This window comes from Lactuca serriola, chromosome 8 (assembly GCF_051521515.1).
Source record: "Lactuca serriola cultivar US96UC23 chromosome 8, Lser_US96UC23_V15, whole genome shotgun sequence".
In the NCBI taxonomy this organism is placed as follows: domain Eukaryota; kingdom Viridiplantae; phylum Streptophyta; class Magnoliopsida; order Asterales; family Asteraceae; genus Lactuca; species Lactuca serriola.
Genome location: NC_136415.1, coordinates 76,561,957 through 76,582,661, shown reverse-complemented (window position 1 = coordinate 76,582,661; position 20,705 = coordinate 76,561,957). Strand labels below are relative to the sequence as shown.

The window sequence follows — 20,705 nt, the reverse complement described above, 5'->3', positions numbered from 1 at the left end:
GGATTTTGCATTCTTGAAGCTATCACCAAATCTTTGACATTCGCCAGATGCCTATTTGCAATGTTTTCACCTGATACATGAATTGAAAATTTTAATTTGTTGCTTTGTTTTATAATATAACCTACTTAATTATAACAAAAAGAATGCTCAAAGACATTCCACTAAAGACTAATCCATATCTCAATTCAAGCCCTCCCTTTCTCAAACCAAATTGAAACTTAATGTACGTACTACAGAGGCATTGTCTAGGTATTGAATTCAATCTCATCAACAGCAAAACATTATAATTATATATAGCATTTCTACCAATTGATGCCATTCTTTTATTCTCTTGTCTTACTTACTAGATATGCTTATATTTTGGTAACTAATAGTGTTATAGGAATGTAACATTGAATGGTTGATTATGTTACTTATACTGACTCAATGCTTTCTTACTTGTTTTTAAAAGTAATTACAATAACCTGTCTAATTATGAGCAAAAAAGATAAAGTTGGTCCAAACAGAAAAGTTTGTAAATTTTGAGGGTGATCCCAATGGTCCAGAGCACATAGTGTGGTGGAGTTTGGTTTGAAGAAAGTGATTGTCAACAAAGCATTACTACATTTATAAAATAAGGAAAGCAAAATGAAGAACATTCACAACCTCAAAGGAAAAAAGTGTAAGCAGGAGATGTTTTCAGGGAAATATGAAAAATAAAATCGTTATTAAAAGTGAAAAAAATGACTTATCAGGGTAATTAACTTTTCGTTTTGTTCACATTTAGGCAATTTTCTTTTTTCGTACACATTTAACTATTTAACTTGTTAATTTGTTCACATATTAGCATTGTCACCTGCTATAGCCGGTGACATTGCCAATATGTAAACACATATAACAAGTTAAATGGTCAAATGTGTACAAAAATAAAGAAGTTACCTAAATGTGAACAAAGCGATAAAGATAATTACCCTAAATGGAGTGGAGAAGGATTTTAAGAGAGCTTGGGTTAGAAATATGGTGCTTAAAAATCAGGTTACTTTTGCTGGGGAAAAAGAACCTGCAATTATGCAGTAGCTGAGGCAATTGAAAGATCTGGTGAGCTTGTGTCAATGTGGGACCCTAATCTTTTTGATGTTATCAAATTAAAGGAAGAAATTATATTGTTGCAAGTAACTGAGATATGGAAAACCTGCAACACAATACGTGACCTCATCATTTAGTTGATTCTTTTTTATTTAAGTTGACATCATCCCATAGTTTTAGCATAATATATAATATTCTCAATTTCATTACTTAACATTGCCTAATTCACTCAAATCACCATTACCCATTTTAATCGAGAAATTGACAAAATTAGGTCAGGAAACACAATCTCAACTCAACTTTCTTCTAAGTTAGTTCTATGTCTTGATTTAGCTTACATCCCAACAACTAATCATCTTACAACCATTAATCTAACACAACTTAAGCAAACTTTACATATATAATCAACGTACCTCGACTAATAAATCGGCTCCCAGTTCAACCCAGAATGATTTCTCCTCAATATTACAAGTCATATACTTAAATCGACTGTACTATGATTTTCAATTCACTGATTTACTTCATGAATTCTCCTTCTTCCATCTTTCGCTTTACTCGAACTTCCTCGTTTTTACGAGATCTGGTCATATTTCCGTTATTTAATATATATTTAATTCATTTTAGAGTAAAACACATTTTTGGTCCTTATAGTTTTGCCAAAATAGCGCTTTTGGTCCTACTATTCGCTTTTTGTCATGGGTGAATTAGTGATCCGTATGGAGGGTTTTGTTACCACCGGTGGTCCCTGCATTGTTAAATCTAACAGTTTAGATGTTATGCTTTTAGCATAGGACTAATTTTCCCTTGTTTTATCTTTTCTTTATTGCTTATTATCTACTACTAATCACTATTGCTAATTAGGTCTATTGATTGGGTAATTTTCGAGCTTCGGGTAATTTGAGTTTTTTCATAAAATAATATGAACCGAAACATGAACTATTTACAATTCGGGTCTTATAGTTCGGGTATCCGGGTTGATGATTCGGGTTGGGTATTTTCGGGTATACCAGAAATATACTTTAATGAAATTTATTTATGAATAATTTGGGCATTGTTGCTTGTTGTATGAATAAGATTGAAAAAACATTGTGATAATAGATTTTTTTATAAGCTAGTAATATCATCACCAAATGAATAAAAAACATGTAACAAATAATCATATTACTTTTACCATCTGAAAAGTTATAATAGATTTCCTTTTAGGATATTATATGCTATATTCATGAAATCTTATGTTTTAGGACCATATCAAACGAGGAATGTATCTGGTGACTTTAATCATATTTTTGTCATTGTTAACTTATATAAGATATTGATAGGTTTTACATGTAATAATACGAAAAAAATCATTATATTCTTAAGGGTATGTGCAACCTACTTTGATCTATGTCATAACACTATTTAAGCAACATATTATTGAACATCAAATCTTCTAAACCCTAATTGAAAGCAAAATTCACAAAATTGCATACCTTTTATTTGTTATTGTAAACAAATCTTTGATTCCAACAAAGCAATCTAGAATTATCTTTGAAAACAAGCTCTATTTGTGTGCGAGCCTCTAATGGTTCACACCCACAACACAAGAACCATAGAAGATTAGGAGAGAGGCGAGAGAGGATAAATTTTTGGATCTAGTATCTAAAAAAAGAGTACTTGAAAATTCCAAAGTATAAGGTTCTATTTATAGTTGAGTAGGAGACATGTAGAAACCATGATTTGAACATAAAATAATATTAGTTCAAATAAGACAGTTATCTGGTTCATTGATTATTTAAATAGAAGCTACCTGAAACGCTTTTAGGGTCTCAAAATCCCCATCATGTAGCCATACACCACCACCGTATTGCTCTTTTTGCCACGATCACAACCAGCACTACCTCACAAATTTCCTAATCATCACAAAAATCTGCCACAAAAAAAGTAATATACATATCTTCTAAAACCATATTTGAATCTTCCAATCTCTTTGCTTTGGATAGCCCATCTATGAGTGTTGTGTAAGTATATTGATCAGAAATCATGACCTTTATAACACCTGTGTTCAAGACTAGTTTAGCTTTATATTGTTAGGAGGTAAAGATGGAGTTTTGGGGGAAAACCTGTGGCACGACATGGTGCAAGGATGCCCACAGCGTGGGATTAAATAAAAGCACATATATTTTATTGGACCGCCACGACGTGGGCAAGGGTTGCCACTGTGTGGCAGTTGCTGTAACAATTGGTAAAAATTAGTCAGTGTTCGATGGTCAAACCACCACGAACCGCTACGTATTAAGGACCAATTATGTGTAATCTTATGTTTATAATGTATATTAAAGATATCATATTCATAATTACTTTTAGAATGTCTCAAGCTACTAAAATCATCTATCGTTGAAGATCGAATCGAAAATCACCGAAAATTAATTTTAGAGTAAATTACACCAATGGTCCCTATGGTTTAGGGTAATTTGCGTGTTTGGTCCCTAACTTGTTTTGTAGCTCGAAAGGTCCCTACTGTTTGTTTTTTTACGTGTTTGATCTATGTCTTACCTAAAAAGACTATTTTGCCCTTGATTTTTTTATTTACTTAAATAAATACACCCCCAACCCCACCCCACCCCCTCACCTTACCTTACCTACCTCACCATTTTTTCCTATTTAAATAATAGTCTTTTAGCATAGCAAACGAGCAGATCACTTCAGCATAACAACATCATATATATCAGGATACAGATCTAACAGATCACTATAGCATAGCAGCATCTTACATACCAGGATACCAATTTAACAGATCACTTCAGCATAGGAACATCCTACATACTAGGATACAGATCTAACATATCTCTACAACATAACAACATCCTACACACCAAGATATAGATTTAACAGATCACTACAGTATAGTAACATACTCGATACAAGGATACAGATCTAGCAGGTCACTACAACATAGCAACATACTAAATATTACCGCACCAAGAATAGATAACCATATATACTCAGAGGTAAGATAGCCACTCGAACATGTGGTCCTACTCTAGAACCACAACAAAACAAGGAACATGTGAGAGAGCCTAGACCAAGAGTCCTCAGTCTATCCTACATGACTATATACAGTCCGTAAGGCATCCTTCTATTAACATATAACCAGAACTAGTGGGCTGACATGGGTGCCTTCGACCTACGATACAATGAGGTGAAACTCACCTAAAATGAAGGAACCCGAGAACATTGTGATACGCTCCATGATACATTGCTTGCTCCCGCAGATCCACTAACATCAGAACCATATAAAATCTTATTCACCAGTTAAAACCATCAAGTTTGACCTAAAGTCAAACTTGGTCAAAAGTCGGCAGTCAACGGAGTCAACAAAAGTCAAAGCCCAAGGTTGGTTGAGAACACCCCTCTATAGGTCACCTATCCATCTGAATGACCAATTCTTAAACACAATCCAAAATACCCAAAATACCCTTAGATCAAACTTGTTCAAATTCAGGTAAAACTCAAAATCCAAAAAGTCAACTAAGTCAGCCCAACTGAGTATGCCCAACGTACTCATCTGTATGTCCAGCGTACTCGATGGTTGACCAGGCACATGCTTGTTGATTGTGTACGCACGTCGTACGCCTTGTACGCCCAACGTACGCAACTGACTACCAATCCACTCATTAAGAGCTTAATCCTTAAGCCTTTAAGTCCAATTTCAAAATCTAAGTCCAAAATGATGTCGTTGACCATAAAGTTTCCAATTTTATGATCTTACATGGCCATCAAGTGCCCAACACCAAAGATCGTGTTATGTCGCATGTTTTTTCGTTTGAAACACTTTTTTTGCTCTTTTTTTATACCTTTTCTAATCGGACATACAAGTATTGTGTTTTTGTTAACTTTTGGTTATTATTTGTTGATGTAACACTTCTAAAAACTTGTTATATTTAATATAAATCTCCCTCTCTCTCTCTCTCTCTCTCTCTCTCTCTATATATATATATATATATATATATATATATATATATATATATAATTATAAATTAATACAAACTCGCTGCCTTACATCACGCCTTGAAAAACGCCATGGCTCGCCATAACTCGTTAAGCTTGAGGCTCGGCCTTGCTGCCACGCCACACCTCATGCCTTTCAGAACCTTGGTTCTAATCATTTTCCACAACATAATACTATCATGTCTTGACTAACTGGAGTTACAGAGAAGCGTAGTGAGAATAAAGAAAGATTTTAGGGTTTGAGTAGTATCAATTTGATGAATCAATCGATTGAAAACATGGAGAAGGTGATTGGGATCGACAAGTTTGGTTTTGATGAGGTGAAGACCATGTTGAGTCAGAGATGGCGTAGCAGTGACTGTTGTTGATATCGACGAAAGAGGTTGGCGTGTTAGTGGTGATGTCTACATGCCTTTAGTGGAGCTTAAGAGAGAGGTGGATAATAAAGGAAATGATCAAAGCCTATGGTGGTGTTGAGAGGTGTGAATGTATGTTGTTAGGAAGAAGAAAACAATATCTACCTTCTTCCATAATATAGCTTGAGGGCATTTTAGTCCTTTCATAATGTTAGTAATTAAGCTTAACGGATGGTAATAGTCTCAAAGGTCACCAACGGTGTTTAGTACTGTAAACGAATTGAACAAATACAAATGAGGGTTTGTTCATGGTCATGTTCATTTAAGTTAGCCGAACAAACGAACATGTTTTCTTGTTCATGTTTGTGAACATACTAAACAAACATAACCAAACAGAAACAAACAAACATATATGAACATATATGAACATAAACAAACATATAATAGAGTAATGTAATAAAAAACAATTGAACATGTATGCACATAAAAGAAACTTAAATGAACGAGCATAAATGAAAATAAACGAACAACACAAATGAATGTTTATGAATATAATTAAACGAACGAGACAATTGTTCATGTTCGTTCAAATTATTGTTTGTTTAGTTAAACGAACGAACATGAACAATTGTCTCGTTCGTTTAATTATATTCATAAACGTTCATTTGTGTTGTTCGTTTATTTTCATTTATGCTCGTTCATTTAAGTGTCTTTTATGTGCATACATGTTCAATTGTTTTTTGTAGGGGCGGAGCTTCAACATTTGATTTGGGGGGAGCGAAAGTATAATATGTATAAAAATCGATGAACCGGGGGGGGGGGGGGGGGTGGGGGGGTGGGGGGGCATGGCCAAAATTTGTATATTTTTGGGCCTAATATGTACAAAATTAAAGTAGAAGGACTATATATAACAAAAAAAATCAGGGGGGGCGCTCCGCCATTGTTTGTTCATAAACGAGCTTCATGCCAAACGATGCTTGGAAAAGTTATTGGAACGGCCGTGCTAGTGTTACCAAAAATCCTGAACCATTAATCGCAAAAAAGCCAATACTGGGATCAAAATTTAGAATTTTGGTAAACAAAAGGAACCAAAACTACATTTTACATCAAGCACGATATAAAAAAAATAAAATTTTGATATAAAACAAATTAAGTCTCAACTGATAACTAAAACATAAAATTTTCCAAGTTAAATAAAAAAGGTTCCAAATTATACTGGTTTTTATAAAATTCGGAGCCGGAGTAAATAATGAAATTTGGAGGTGTATAAATAAGGATAAATAATTTACAAATTAGCATAATAGATAGGGCAAAACAAAATTCTAAGGATATATTATCAAAATTTAAGGTTCTGGAGGCGAGAACGTTGAATACAGAAATCTAGGGACTAGATATTGAAACTCCATAACTTGAGTAAATACATAAAGGAAATTATAACTACTTTCTCATTAATTTAATCCCCTCGATAACTGATCTAGAGAATTGAGAGAAAGAAGTCAACGCTAGAGGAAAGGTATCGATCCACGCTGAAAGAAACTAGAAGAAGAACGCTATGAAAATTGAAGTACGTATAAGCTTGCCAATAAGTTGACTGCAGAAAAGGAGTCTACTAGGTATTGCTGAGAATTTGAGGTACGTTGCTCAAACTGATAACTTGATGAAGTTTAAGTCATCGATAATGAAATTGAAGTGTTAATGAAATTTATATGAGTTTTTAATTAAACTTTATCAACGAGTTAAAAAAAAAAAAAGTCGATCTGGATTGTGAGAAGCGTATTTTGGCCCAAATTAGTCAAACGTTGTGAAGTTTTTAATTCCTATTGTTAGATGATTAAATTAAACAATTTGTGAAGTTAATATGCTGATTTGTATGTTATAAGGGTATGTAATTGGAGGGATTAAGCACCAGATAATTGGGGATTATATCATTAGTGCATAACATTGTAATCAGATCGAAGATACTCTTTTTTTGATTGGGATATGATGCAAGTCTTATTTCAAAAACATCAATAATACCTAAACCATAGGCACATGATAGATTGTTGTTAACATATGTTGAATGATACGGTGTTTCAAATTGAAACTCTAGGCATCGTTAGTTGATAATGATATTAAGTTATAGGAAATTGTTTATTATTCACATGATGATGTTCTTTGTTGGAATTGATAGATAACAAACATGCTAGAGTATGGCGCTGGTATATATAGGTAAAGAGTCTGATACAATTTGATTGCAAATTGCAGAAAAAAATTGATAAAAGAATAAGAACGAATAAAAGAAGGAAAATAGTTGTATCTAAGAACTTGTCAACTTCCGAGAGGTTGACTCTCTATCTCCCAGCAAAAGTTTCTTACAAAAAAAGTGGTCGTCCCCTCTCTAATCTGTATACACACACACACATCTCAGCACTCCTAACGAACCCGAAAAAGCTGAAACTGACACTCACTTGCACTCACATGTCAAGTGGTGAGATATTTCTTGAGCTTTCATTAATTGGAATTTTTTTGGAAACTCATATCTCTCTCTTTCTACAGATATAGTTTGTTTTATTGAGGTGCTGGAACCGCATACATTCTATCACAACAAATCAACAAACCGATGGCATCTTCATCATCATCTCCGGCCTTTTCTTCTCAATCGTGGAATCATGATGATTTCCTAAGTTTTAGAGGAGAAGATACTCGCAAGACGTTTGTGGATCATCTCTACACAGCTCTTGTACAAAAAGGGATACACACTTACAAAGACAACGAGACACTTCCTCGGGGCGAATTGATCAATCCATCTCTTATGAAGGCTATAGAAGAGTCACAGATTGGCGTCATCATATTCTCTGAAAACTATGCAGATTCTTCATGGTGCTTAGATGAACTTGCACATATCATGAAATGCAAAGATACGAGAGGCCAAATAGTTATACCCATATTTTATGGCGTTGATCCATCTGAAGTTCGAAAACAGAAACAAAAATATGGAGAAGCATTTGTTAAGCATGAGTTGGAGAACAGAACCAAGGTTGAATCATGGAGAAAAGCACTTGTGGATGCAAGTAACATTTCTGGATGGGAACCAAAGCACATTGCCAACGGGTAATCTTCTTCTTTCTTTTTTTGCACTGTTTATGCTTAAATCATGTGTGCTTTATTAGCAGCAACCTCAACCAAAATTCCAGCATATCCTGGTCTACTTGAACTGTTATAGACTTAATTGAGTTCTAATTCTAATTTTAATTCTGTATTTAACCCCTCGCTTCAATTTACAACAACAAACCCATCTTGCTTTACTTTTAACTATTTGATATCATTTGCTTTTCCTAAGAAAATAGTTACAAACTACTTGTGCTATTGACTTTACAACTTCTAAGAAATATAAAGGGTGATTAATACTCCTTTTCTTCATTTTAGTGGAGCATGGAGCATAAAGCAAATTTACCTCTATTGTAATGTGAGCATGTTTTAATTATTGTTGTATGTCCAAATTTCAACATGTAGGCATGAATCAAAGGTTATCATAGAAATTGTTGAAAAAATTTCACAGAGGTTGCAGCTAGTAAGTCCAAGCACAAATGCCAACCTTATTGGAATAGCGTCTCGTGTGCAAAGTTTGAAATTGAAGTTAAAAATTGGTTCAGGTGGTGTACGGATGATTGGAATATGGGGTGTTGGAGGTGGTGGTAAAACTACTCTTGCATCTTCTGTTTATGAGGAAATATCTAGAAAGTTTGATGGTTGTTGCTTTCTAGAAAATATCCGGGAGGAATCAAGTAAGAAAGGGTTAGAAGAATTGCAACAAAAAATTCTTTATGGTGTTTTGAGAGAGAAGATAGTGCAGGTAGAGAGAGTTGAGGAAGGAAAACACATGATAAAACATAGGTTATGCCGTAGAAAGGTGCTGATTGTTCTTGATGATGTCGATCAGCTTGACCAATTAAAAGCATTAGCTGGATCACATGATTGGTTCGGTGAAGGAAGCCGAATAATAATCACAACAAGAGATGTACATGTAATATCAACTACTGCGCCTAGAGTAGATGAGATACACAATATTAGTTTGTTAAACAATGATGAGGCTATGGAGCTCTTTTGCAAGCATGCACCATGTGGTCACAAACATAAAGAAGATTATGAGCTGCTTTCAAAAAGTGTGGTTTCTTATGCTGGTGGACTCCCATTAGCACTTACAGTTCTTGGTTGTTTTCTATGTGGAAAAGACATTAATGAGTGGAGGAGTGCAATAGCCAGATTGAAAGACATCCCAGATACAAATATTGTGGAAAAGCTAAAAATCAGCTTTGATGGACTTACACCGGTTGAGAAAGAGTATTTTCTTGATATTGCATGCTTCTTCAGAGGTCAGTATAAAAATGAAAATGAAGGGATAATGGCGATGCTTGATGCTTGTGGTTTTTACCCTGTTATAGGCATAAAGGTGTTGTTAGAAAAGGCGCTTATAACTATTTCAGATGGAAGGTTTGATATGCATGATCTGTTGCAAGAAATGGGACGCTACATTGTTAGGGGGAACACCCTGAGAATCCAGAAAAACATAGTAGAGTTTCGAAGAAGGAAGATGTTCTAAAAATTTGTGCTATGGATGCGACGAAGGTAATGATTAAGCTATCTATACATGTTATATATGTATAGTTTGGAAGAAGGAAGACGTTCTAGAATCCTGATATCATTTTGCATCTATTACAGGAACTTGACATGATTAAAGCAATAAGATTCGAATGCAATAGCTATGATCTAGTAGAACTTCCTTCGGTTGCAAACCTGAACAACCTGAAAAACCTCCGGTGGATTGATTGGAGAGGTGATATTGCAAGTCCATTTCCTACTAACTTTCCACCAGAGAACCTTTGTTGTCTGATATTGGATGACATCTCGCAGAAACGACTTTGGAGGGGTTATAAGGTAATTCTTATACTCTTATCTAAATAACAAATTAAAACAAAGTGGATGAATATTTATAGACTTGACTTGCCTAATTCAGAGAGGAAATTATAAGTAGCTCTATGGCTATGAGCACATAGTTGTATCACTGGTCATTGGTGTCATTAAGCAATATCACTTGTAGTAAACCTGTATTTTTATTTTATAATCGTGTTTTCTGGTTTTTAACCTGGTTATATTTTTTAGTTTTATAGACGGCAAATTGTTATATGTGGGATTATATCTGGTTATATTTGCTGAGAAATATTAAATCTCTAGAGGAATAAATGTGATGATTGAATTGTAAGCTCCACATCACCTGCCATGCACAATTAAACAATTAAACAATCAAACAATCTGATTTTAAACATAAGGTGTAGAGCACGACTCTTTTATATGGGAAACAACAAGACTTTTATTAAGACACTTAAGGAGAACTTACACTTTGTGAGACTACTACACACTTTGCTTTCTTTGAGGCTTTCTTGGATGGTTTGGAGCAAATGAGCTCCATACCTATTTATAGGTCTCTTAGGAAGGTTCTAGATACTAGCATACACTTACTACATACTAGATAACTCTAGAACTATCTAACATACTCTACATGCTTCCATATGTTTCTAGAACGTTCTACCATGTTCTGGAGAGGTCTAGGTTGCTCCAGTGTCTTCTAGAATGATCCATATCCTTCCAGGGTCTTCCATGTCGTTCTAGAGTATTCTAGACTCTTCCGGTATATTCTAGAGTCTTCCATAGTCTTCCATAATGTTCTAGAATCTTCTAGAACATTCTAGAACAAGCTAAAGTCTTCTAAATAATATTTGTTTTATTGGGCTAGTGATGATCTTTAACACTCCCCCTCAACACTAGCCCTCATTCTTCGTACCATGTTAAGCTGACAGCGAAAACCTTCACATTTTCCAGTACTCAGCCCTTTGGTGAACAAGTCTGCTATTTGGTCATCGGTCTTGATCTGCCGCATCTCAATTTCTTCCATCAAGACTTTTTCTCTGATAAAGTGATAATGCACTTCCACATGCTTTGTTCTAGCATGAAATACTGGATTTTCTGCCAGCCGAATTGCAGATTGGTTGTCACAATGAAGTGGTACTGCATAGTCAACTTTTTGATGTAGGTCCTCCATTAGGAGTACCAACCATGTACTTTCTTGAGCTGCTACGGCCGCTGCTTTGTACTCCGCTTCCGTGGTTGACAATGATACTGTTGGTTGTCTTTTACTACACCATGATATTGGTCCCGACCCAAGCTTGAACACATACCCAGTGGTTGATCTTCGGGTATCATGGTCTCCTGCATAATCAGCATCACAATATCCAACCAACTTGCAGTCTTCTCCTCTTTTATACAAGAGACCATAGTTAATTGTACCTTTGACATATCTCAAGATCCGTCGGGCAGCATCCAAATGAGGTTTCTTCGGACTTTGCATGTATCGACTCATAACTCCAACTGCATAAGCAATGTCAGGTCGAGATAAAGTTAGGTAGATAAGACTACCTACTAGTTGTCGATACATCGTTCCATCATCCAACTCTTTTCCTTCATGAGCACATATCTTGGAATTTTGCTCTATTGGTGTTGATATTGGCTTACACTCCAACATGCCAAACTTTTGAAGTATATCTCTTGTATACTTTTGTTGGCAGAGGAACAACCCTTCCTTTGTACGATCAACTTCTAACCCCAGGAAGTGTTTAAGCTCCCCCAACTCTTTCATTTGGAATCGCACCGATAGATTTTCTCTTGTTTGATGGATTTCTCTTTCGTCATCCCCGGTGATGATCAAGTCATCCACATAAACCAACACAATTGCCAACTTCCCTTCTTTTTCTTTGACGAACAGGCTTGAGTCTGCATGTGCAACTGAATAACCACTTCGGGTAAGAAATTCAGCAATCTTACCATACCAGGCTCTTGGTGCCTGCTTCAATCCGTAAAGAGCTTTTCTCAACTTGCACACATGATTGGGATTAACTTCATCCTCAAATCCCTTTGGTTGGTTCATGTAGATCTCCCCATCTAATTCTCCATGCAAGAAAGCATTCTTCACATCCATCTGCCATAATTTCCAGTCTTTACTAGCCGCAAGAGCTAGCAGCACCCGTACAGTAGTTATCTTCGCCACTGGACTAAATGTTTCATCATAGTCCAATCCATATTGTTGTGAGAACCCTCGAGCCACCAAACGAGCCTTGTATCTTTCAATTGATCCATCTGTGCGTCGTTTTAATTTATAAACCCACTTGCAGGAAATCGGTTTTATATCTCTTGGTCTTGGTACCAGTTCCCACATTTGATTCTGCTTTAAGGCTATAACTTCTTCTTCCATTGCCTTTTGCCATGCTTTATTCTTAACTGCTTCTTCATATGTCTCCGGCTCTTTAACACTGTCTTCTAAAATGGCCGCATTAGCATACTTGGGATTAGGCTTTCGGATTCTTTCCGTCCTTCGAAGTTGTGGAGGCGGCGGCTCCCTTTCACCGGCATCACTTGTTTGAGTTACTTCTTGCTCAATGACATCAGTGTCGCTCGGATCTTCAGGTGTATCAACACTTGACCAAATATGTGCAGTTTGCTCCCCCATCTTTTGTTTTAAAACTTCTTCAATATTTTCCGAGTCTGGTAGTACTTTCTTCTCTGAGGACCACCATGAAGATGCTTCATCGAATACTACATCTCTTGAAGTGTAGCATCTTCCACTTGTTGGATCACAACATCTCCACCCTTTTCTTTGATTGTCGTATCCAACAAATATACACCTGACTGCTTTCTTGTCAAACTTGCTACGTAAATGACTAGGCACAAATACGTAGCAAACGCAGCCAAATACTCGGAAGTAGCTAACAGTAGGTTTCATGTTCCATAGTGTCTCAAATGGTGAGATGAAACCTAACCTTGGTTGGGGAAGTTTATTGATCACATGGGCAGCAGTTTGCATTGCTTCAGCCCAAAATCTTCCTGGGACATTCTTCGCGTGTAGCATGCTTCGACAAATTTCTGCAAGATGTCGATTCTTTCTCTCAGCTACACCATTTTGTTGAGGTGTGTTGGCACATGTGAATTGATGACGTATACCACATTCTTTTAGATAGTGATTGAATTCTTCTGAGGTGTATTCTCCTCCATTGTCTGAGCGTAGACACCGAATCTTCTTTCTCACTTCTCCTTCGACCGTTGTCTTGAATTCTAGAAACTTTGAGAATGTTTCAGATTTTTCTTTCATGAAGAAAACCCACACATATCTCGAATAATCATCAATGAACGTCACCATGTACCGCATCCCGCTAACTGATGTCTGCTTGACTGGACCGAACACATCTGAGTGAATTAACTCTAGTGGCTTCTTTGCTCTAAAATTTGACTCCTTGTATGGTAATTGATGAGCTTTACCATACTGACATCCAGCACAAACAACATCTGTTTTAACTTTAAGTTGAGGTAAGCCATTGAGCATGAATTTCTCCATTATTACCTTCAACTTGTGATAACCAGCATGTCCCAGCCGTGCATGCCATAGATCTGCTGTCTCATTCTTACGAGTCTTATCTACATAGGCAGACTCTGCGGAGAGCACATAAACGGACTCCACTCTTCGTCCTTCCATTGTTGGCGTTTCTGATATTTTAAGATCTCGATAGACCTTCACATCTTGTGGGCCAAACAAGACGTAGTTGCCTGACGATGTTAGTTGTGATACTGACAACAAGTTCTTCTTCATACCTGGCACGTGATACACATTATGTAGTGACACCATGTCAGATTTATTACCAGGCATGATCGTCGTTTTTCCAATCTGAGCAATTGGAAGTCGTGCATTGTTGGCTGTAAGTACCATGCGACTCCCTTTGTACTCCTTCACGTCTTGTAGTTTGTTCTGATCGCCAGTCATGTGATTGGAGCATCCTGAATCAATGATCCAGTCATTTTCATAGTTGATACGCTCTCCCATCATTGTCATGAGTGCCAACTCATTTTCTTCTATGACACATAATGCCTCAGCATCCCATTCATCCTCTATTTCCTTTTTGGAAGTTACTACATTGCTTTCCACAGACTTTTTCTTTGACCAACAATCCTTGGACATGTGACCCCACTTTCCACAGTTGTTGCAGTTGCCTTCGAACCTCCTCCCCCGAGAACTCTTATTGTCGGTCTTTTGAGATCTCCATGGTTGTGAGGTTCCTGGTTGACTCTTCCCTTTGTCAGCATTTTTGTATCCTTGTTTAGGAGGTGGCTTAAAATTCCTCCGACTTTTACTTGTGTAGAGTGCTTCTTCTTCACTCTTCAGCGTGATGCCTCCCATTTGCTTAGCCATAGCTTCTTGGCTAGCCAGCAAATTCTCAAACTCTACAAGTGATGGTTGAGCGGGCCATCCTTGTACAGCAGTAACAAAGCTTCTATATTCCGGCCTCAGTCCATGGATAATGATCCTCTTCATTCGAGCTTCTGCAATGACGGATTGCGGATCTAGTTCAGTAATCTCTCGACATATCGACTTGACCTTGTGGAAATATTGAGCAATCGTCATGTCACGTTGTGAGATTGATAATAGCTCGTTCTCCAAAAGTTGTAGTCTCGTATCATTCTTCTTTGAGAAAAGCGTCACAAACGTATCCCAAGCTTCTTTCGGGGTGTTCTCATCCCGAATATGCTCCAACATCTCTTCTTCGATTGTGGTCTTCAAGGCAAACATTGCTTTGCCTGCTTTGATTTTCCATTTACGTAAAGCACCATTAACGTCTTCCTCTGGTGGCGTAGTTTCGCTTCCACCAACGACCTCCCATAGATCTTGTCCTTGTAAGTAGGACTTCATACATGTTTCCCACGTTTTGTAGTTGTTGTTGTTGAGTTTCTTGATTCCTCCGACGACTTGGAGATCACCCATCGTGTTGGCAGTACCTCGGTAATACCAAACAAGCTAGTTTCGATACTAAACTTGCAGAGTCACAAACTACTCACGATACAACGAGAATCACTCGTTCTCACTATCAAGAAACCTTGCTCTGATACCAGATTGTAGAGCACGACTCTTTTATATGGAAAACAACAAGACTTTTATTAAGACACTTAAGGAGAACTTACACTTTGTGAGACTACTACACACTTTGCTTTCTTTGAGGCTTTCTTGGATGGTTTGGAGCAAATGAGCTCCATACCTATTTATAGGCCTCTTAGGAAGGTTCTAGATACTAGCATACACTTACTACATACTAGATAACTCTAGAACTATCTAACATACTCTACATGCTTCCATATGTTTCTAGAACGTTCTACCATGTTCTGGAGAGGTCTAGGTTGCTCCAGTGTCTTCTAGAATGATCCATATCCTTCCAGGGTCTTCCATGTCGTTCTAGAGTATTCTAGACTCTTCCGGTATATTCCAGAGTCTTCCATAGTCTTCCATAATGTTCTAGAATCTTCTAGAACATTCTAGAACAAGCTAAAGTCTTCTAAATAATATTTGTTTTATTGGGCTAGTGATGATCTTTAACAACATAAGGCTGATACAAGTCAGAAATAAGATGCAAAGAAAAACCAAAACTGTTCCTATAATTCGACAAACAGGGGTCTCTAAAAGTCTAAGACCCAAAATGTTTATTCCATAATCATAAAAACCATCCTAAGGTCATAATTGTAATGTTTGTCCAGCCACATATTTTACATTTGCCTCTCTAACCCCTCCGGCTCTAACCCCTCCGGCGTACCGGCGCGGTAGGCCTGTTATAATCATAAATGATTATATATCGCCGCCCATTCCTTTCTCCCCTGACACCATCCCAACCACCACAACCGCCACCACCACCACCACTACCACCACCTTTGACACTAGTCGACCCCACCACTGTCACCTCCATCACTTATACCCCCGCTACCTCTGTCGCCACCACCTCTTCTACCACCGTCATAATCATATATGATTACTCAATAGACATATATGTATAATCATTTATGGTTAGACATACCCTACTGCTGTCAGTACGTTACAACGTTAGAGTGGAAAATGAGAAATATGTGACTGAGGTTGAATCTTAAGATCTCTACTTTTTTTTAATCTCAAGTGAACCGTCCCGTGTATATATATATATATATATATATATATATATATATATATATATATATATATATATATATATATATAACCCTCTTTATTTGGGCGCTGATAAACATGACCGAAACGACCGGTTGTATCATAGTTCCGTCATTAGATGGTTGGAAGCGTTCCAACAACCGATTCTTCAATTCCGTCATACTTATAATGTTTGTCGAACCCTACTTACCAAAATAAAATTGATAAATATTAAGGAAATACTAATCTTAATTAAATATAAAAGATAACCTTTATTTGTGGTGGTGATAAACACGACCAAAACATATCAAAGGCTTGTTAAAAAAGATCCACATCATGTAAGGTAGGAATCTCCCTTAGTCAAGTTAGAGGTGTTCACGATTCTGGTCAACTATAACCTGTCTAGTTCATTTGTTAAACTGGTTATTTGGATTGTGTTGTTCTTTGATTTTCGGGTGAAACCAAATAAATAGCTTGTCGACTGTTTTAGTCCCAGTTTTATATATTTTTTAATGGGAAGTGATTTGCACACAACAATTTTTCTCCGTACACAACAATTTATGTTTTATGGGGCCGGCCGAAGCCCAAACTTTTGCAAATAGTATAAATTTTTTAGTATATAATTCATATGTTTTGGCTTGTTTCAAGTGTATATATTTTTTAATTTACTTTAAGCTCTTAATACCTTGATATACTTTGACTTGTTTGCACTTGTATGGAACAGCATCTGCCAAATCTGAAAATCTTGGAACTTGTAAGATTGAATAACCTAATCATGACACCAGATTTTGATAGAATTCCAAATCTTGAAAGACTCATTCTTCGTGGATGCCGGCGTTTAAAAAAGATTCATCCATCGATTGGAAACTTGGAAAGGCTCATTTTCCTATCTATAGAATTTTGTTCTGGTCTTAAGGTATTTCCACCCATTAAGCGACTAAAGAAACTCGAGACCCTTTCCTTATCAGATTTCCCCAAATTTTTAAGCTCTCAGGGATCCAACAGAAAATGAACGGTTTACTGCATCTTCATTCGAATATTAGTGGGAAAGAAGTTGCATCCTACAAAAAGTATTCTTCAAAGTTGGTCGTTACTTGTTGGACGTGTGGTGACACAAAAATTAGAAACCCAGTAGAGGACCTGATTGATGTAGAAGAATGTTGTTTAGAGGAGCCTTGTTTACCTCACAACAACAATACAGTGTTACGGTTTTTTCCCAGAGGGTTAAGAAAGTTAAATCTCCGGTACTGCAGTCTGGGAGATGAAGACATTGACTCTGCTGTTTGGGAGTTTCCCAACTTGGAAGAACTCAATCTAAAAGGAAATCATTTTTCACGACTAAGTTTTAGTCGATTGCGACTTCCTCAGCTCCAATATCTCAACATAACAGAATGCTATGACCTTGTAGAATTGTCAGAGCTGCCATCAAATATAGCTGTTGTTATAGCAGATCATTGTTCATCACTTGAAAGGTTTGGAGATATTTCAAACTGTAAATGGTTGTGGAAAGTCTCACTTCGGGGGCTGAACGATCGTCCTCCACTTTTTGGTGACATATTAGTACACTCCATGCTCCAGGTTTGCATTATCTTTACGTTTTTGGAATTTCACTCTTTATATAAAACCCAAAAAGAAGAATAATTTAATGTCCTTTCCATGGCAGGGAAATGCACTTGAAGATCACTTTATAAGTGTCAATCTTGGATATCAGATGATTCCAAGGGGGTTTGTTGGTAGGCTGTTTAAGGGGACAACATTTACATTGCGTCTTCCATATGATTGGTACAAAGACTTTTGTGGGTTCTTAATATGCATTGTTACCAAAGCAAGTCATCCGCGTATAAATATAATCATCAGGCAGGAGGTGGATGAAGATATTCTCTCCGTGCTTTGGCAAGGGTCTAGTGAAGCACCAGCAGATCCTAAATATGATGGAAGTGGGACAATCATAGGATATGTTTCCTTTAGTTCACTGAGGCACACAGCATTGTTGAATTCTTCATACAATATGATATCATTTTCCATAGACGGAGGGCATCTGAGTGGTTTAGCAGCTAACAGTTATGTTGGAGGTGATCTCATTCCTTGGGGAGGTAAAGGTGATGAGGTGAAAACAACAGATTGCTCGGAATTATTTTGGGACAAGGAAAATGAAGATGGTTCAAACACATTTACAATCCGACAACATGATTCAAAGTCTTCGATTGAGATCTTATGGCGGCCTTACTACACACAGGTCTGTGGACTTAACTCACTTTCTGAAACTTCTTCTTTTGCACGTTTTCATTTGAGTAGTCAGTGGTAACGTGTGTTTTTGAAAACCAAAGTCTACAAAATAACATTTCCACCTGTCTCCCACTTTCCCCCTGATTCTACCATATATGATTAGCTAAATGCGATTAGTCTCAGTATTCCCTTACTTCACCATTATGGAATTTCCCCCTACTTTGCCTTCTACTGTAGTGGTTTTTTCTCTTTGTATGATTGTATTGTTTTGCTGTTTTTGTTTTTTTTTTTTTTTTTTTTTTTTTTTTTTAAGGCTTATTAATTTCTGTCGGCAGTTTCTTCTACCATCATTTACCTCTTTAGGGGGAGTTTGGGTTGCCGGATTCAGAATTTGTCATAGGAACTGCATAAGTAATTATCTTATCTGTTTCATTAATCATTTTAGATAATTATAAAAATTGTAATTACTTTTCTGAAAATTGATTTTCTACAGAAACTGCATACATACTTAAAAAAAAATAAAAGAATGATTCTTGTAAAATATCATTCCAGCATATAATACTTTTGTGAATTAATTCTCTACATATTCAATAGGATATTACATTGAAAAGATTGTTGACTCGTGGAATCATATATATACCTATGGTCCAAAAAATGAAGTAAGAAATTAGGAAAGGTAAAATAAAATTGCTGCTGAACCTAGCTAGCTATTACAGATGAGAACATGGATATGTTGTCTATATCTGCAGAAGAAAGCCTAAAACCATGCTGCAAAAATAAAACCAAACTTACTCTTTTTAGCCTCGTTTAAATTAATTCTGGAGATTAACTTTCATAATTGGTTGTTATTACTTTGTATTCAATTGCAGAAAGTGGTTGTCAAAGTGAATGTACACGATGATAAAGGAAAGCGGAAGGTTTTGAAGGCAGTTTCCACCCTTTCAGGTTAATAATATATTGTGTTTGTTTTGTTTTCCTTCTATTTTCACGTGAAACCATATGTTTGACTAAAGCTCGTTTTGAAATATATACATACAGGGGTTGATCAGTCCATAGCTTTCAACATGAAAGACAAGACAATGACTGTCACTGGGGACGTTGATCCAGTTTTTATCATCGGAAAACTGAAAAAGTATTGCCACACAGAGATAGTGACCATTGGAACAGCCAAAGGTTGGTAGAAGCTTTCAGCAGGACCTTCAATCCTGAAATCGTACAAGAGTATCACAATGATTGTGTTATATCTGAGCTCTTAGACTTGAGGGAGTGATGTCAGCAATACCACACTCTACCTCATTTTGCCATAAATTAAAATTCAAACAACAAAAGTTGCAACAGATTAATTGCTCAGAATACAACTTATTCAGGGGTTTTGTCATACATCATTATTAACATTAAATGACATTTCCGTATGCATGTCTCCCACTTTCACCCTCATCTTGTAATTAAAACTACGGGTCGATTTTTTTCCTCAAGATAATATTACAACATTCATGTTTGTTTATATATTAAACATGTTTTTATATTTACTTCAATACTTGTATGCTTATTCCATTTACGAAAAAAAAAAGCTACAAATTTCTTTATTTGTATAAATGCAAATTTTGACAAATAGGTTGGTTCACTCGATAATAAATTAATAAAAAGATAATATAAAACGTTATCTTAAGCTATATTATAAACATAGAAAGTACAGTTAGCTCAAGCAATATTTCTCCCACAAGTTTATTGCTTGAAAGGTCCATGTTTAAACTATATGCCAACTTCTTCCATTTTCTTGATCAACACTTTTCATGATATTAATTCTTGAAAACTAGTTGTGAGCATAGCATTAAGATCTTTACCGGACAATTCAAATTTGCTACTATTGAAGAAGCAATTGTCTTTGTAAAATTTTGAACAGAAACTGTTTACAAGGAAGGACGGTTAAAGGGTTAGCACTCAAAAGTAACTCACTTCATGCCTCAAAAGATGATAAATATGCATCATACGTGACGAGAAAATTGAGTAAAATGATGAGATGGTTCAAAAGAAACAAGGAAGCAAGA

At 36.3% G+C, this 20,705-nt stretch overlaps 1 protein-coding gene and 1 pseudogene across 2 annotated transcripts; both read left to right on the top strand.

Moving 5' to 3' along the window:
• Positions 1 to 6,880: 6,880 nt before the first annotated feature.
• Positions 6,881 to 10,604, top strand: LOC145067068 (disease resistance protein Roq1-like; annotated as a pseudogene). The gene is made up of 5 exons (XR_013688820.1): positions 6,881 to 7,043; positions 7,947 to 8,501; positions 8,904 to 10,016; positions 10,110 to 10,325; positions 10,551 to 10,604. The product of XR_013688820.1 is annotated as a disease resistance protein Roq1-like (transcript).
• Positions 10,114 to 20,170, top strand: LOC145065737 (TMV resistance protein N-like). Its single transcript, XM_079012794.1, has 5 exons — positions 10,114 to 10,325; positions 17,156 to 18,009; positions 18,095 to 18,667; positions 19,527 to 19,602; positions 19,696 to 20,170. Exons 2-5 carry the CDS (start codon positions 17,440 to 17,442, stop codon positions 19,836 to 19,838), a joined length of 1,362 nt encoding a protein of 453 aa, XP_078868920.1. The 5' UTR covers positions 10,114 to 10,325; positions 17,156 to 17,439; the 3' UTR covers positions 19,839 to 20,170.
• The last annotated feature ends 535 nt before the right edge of the window (positions 20,171 to 20,705 follow it).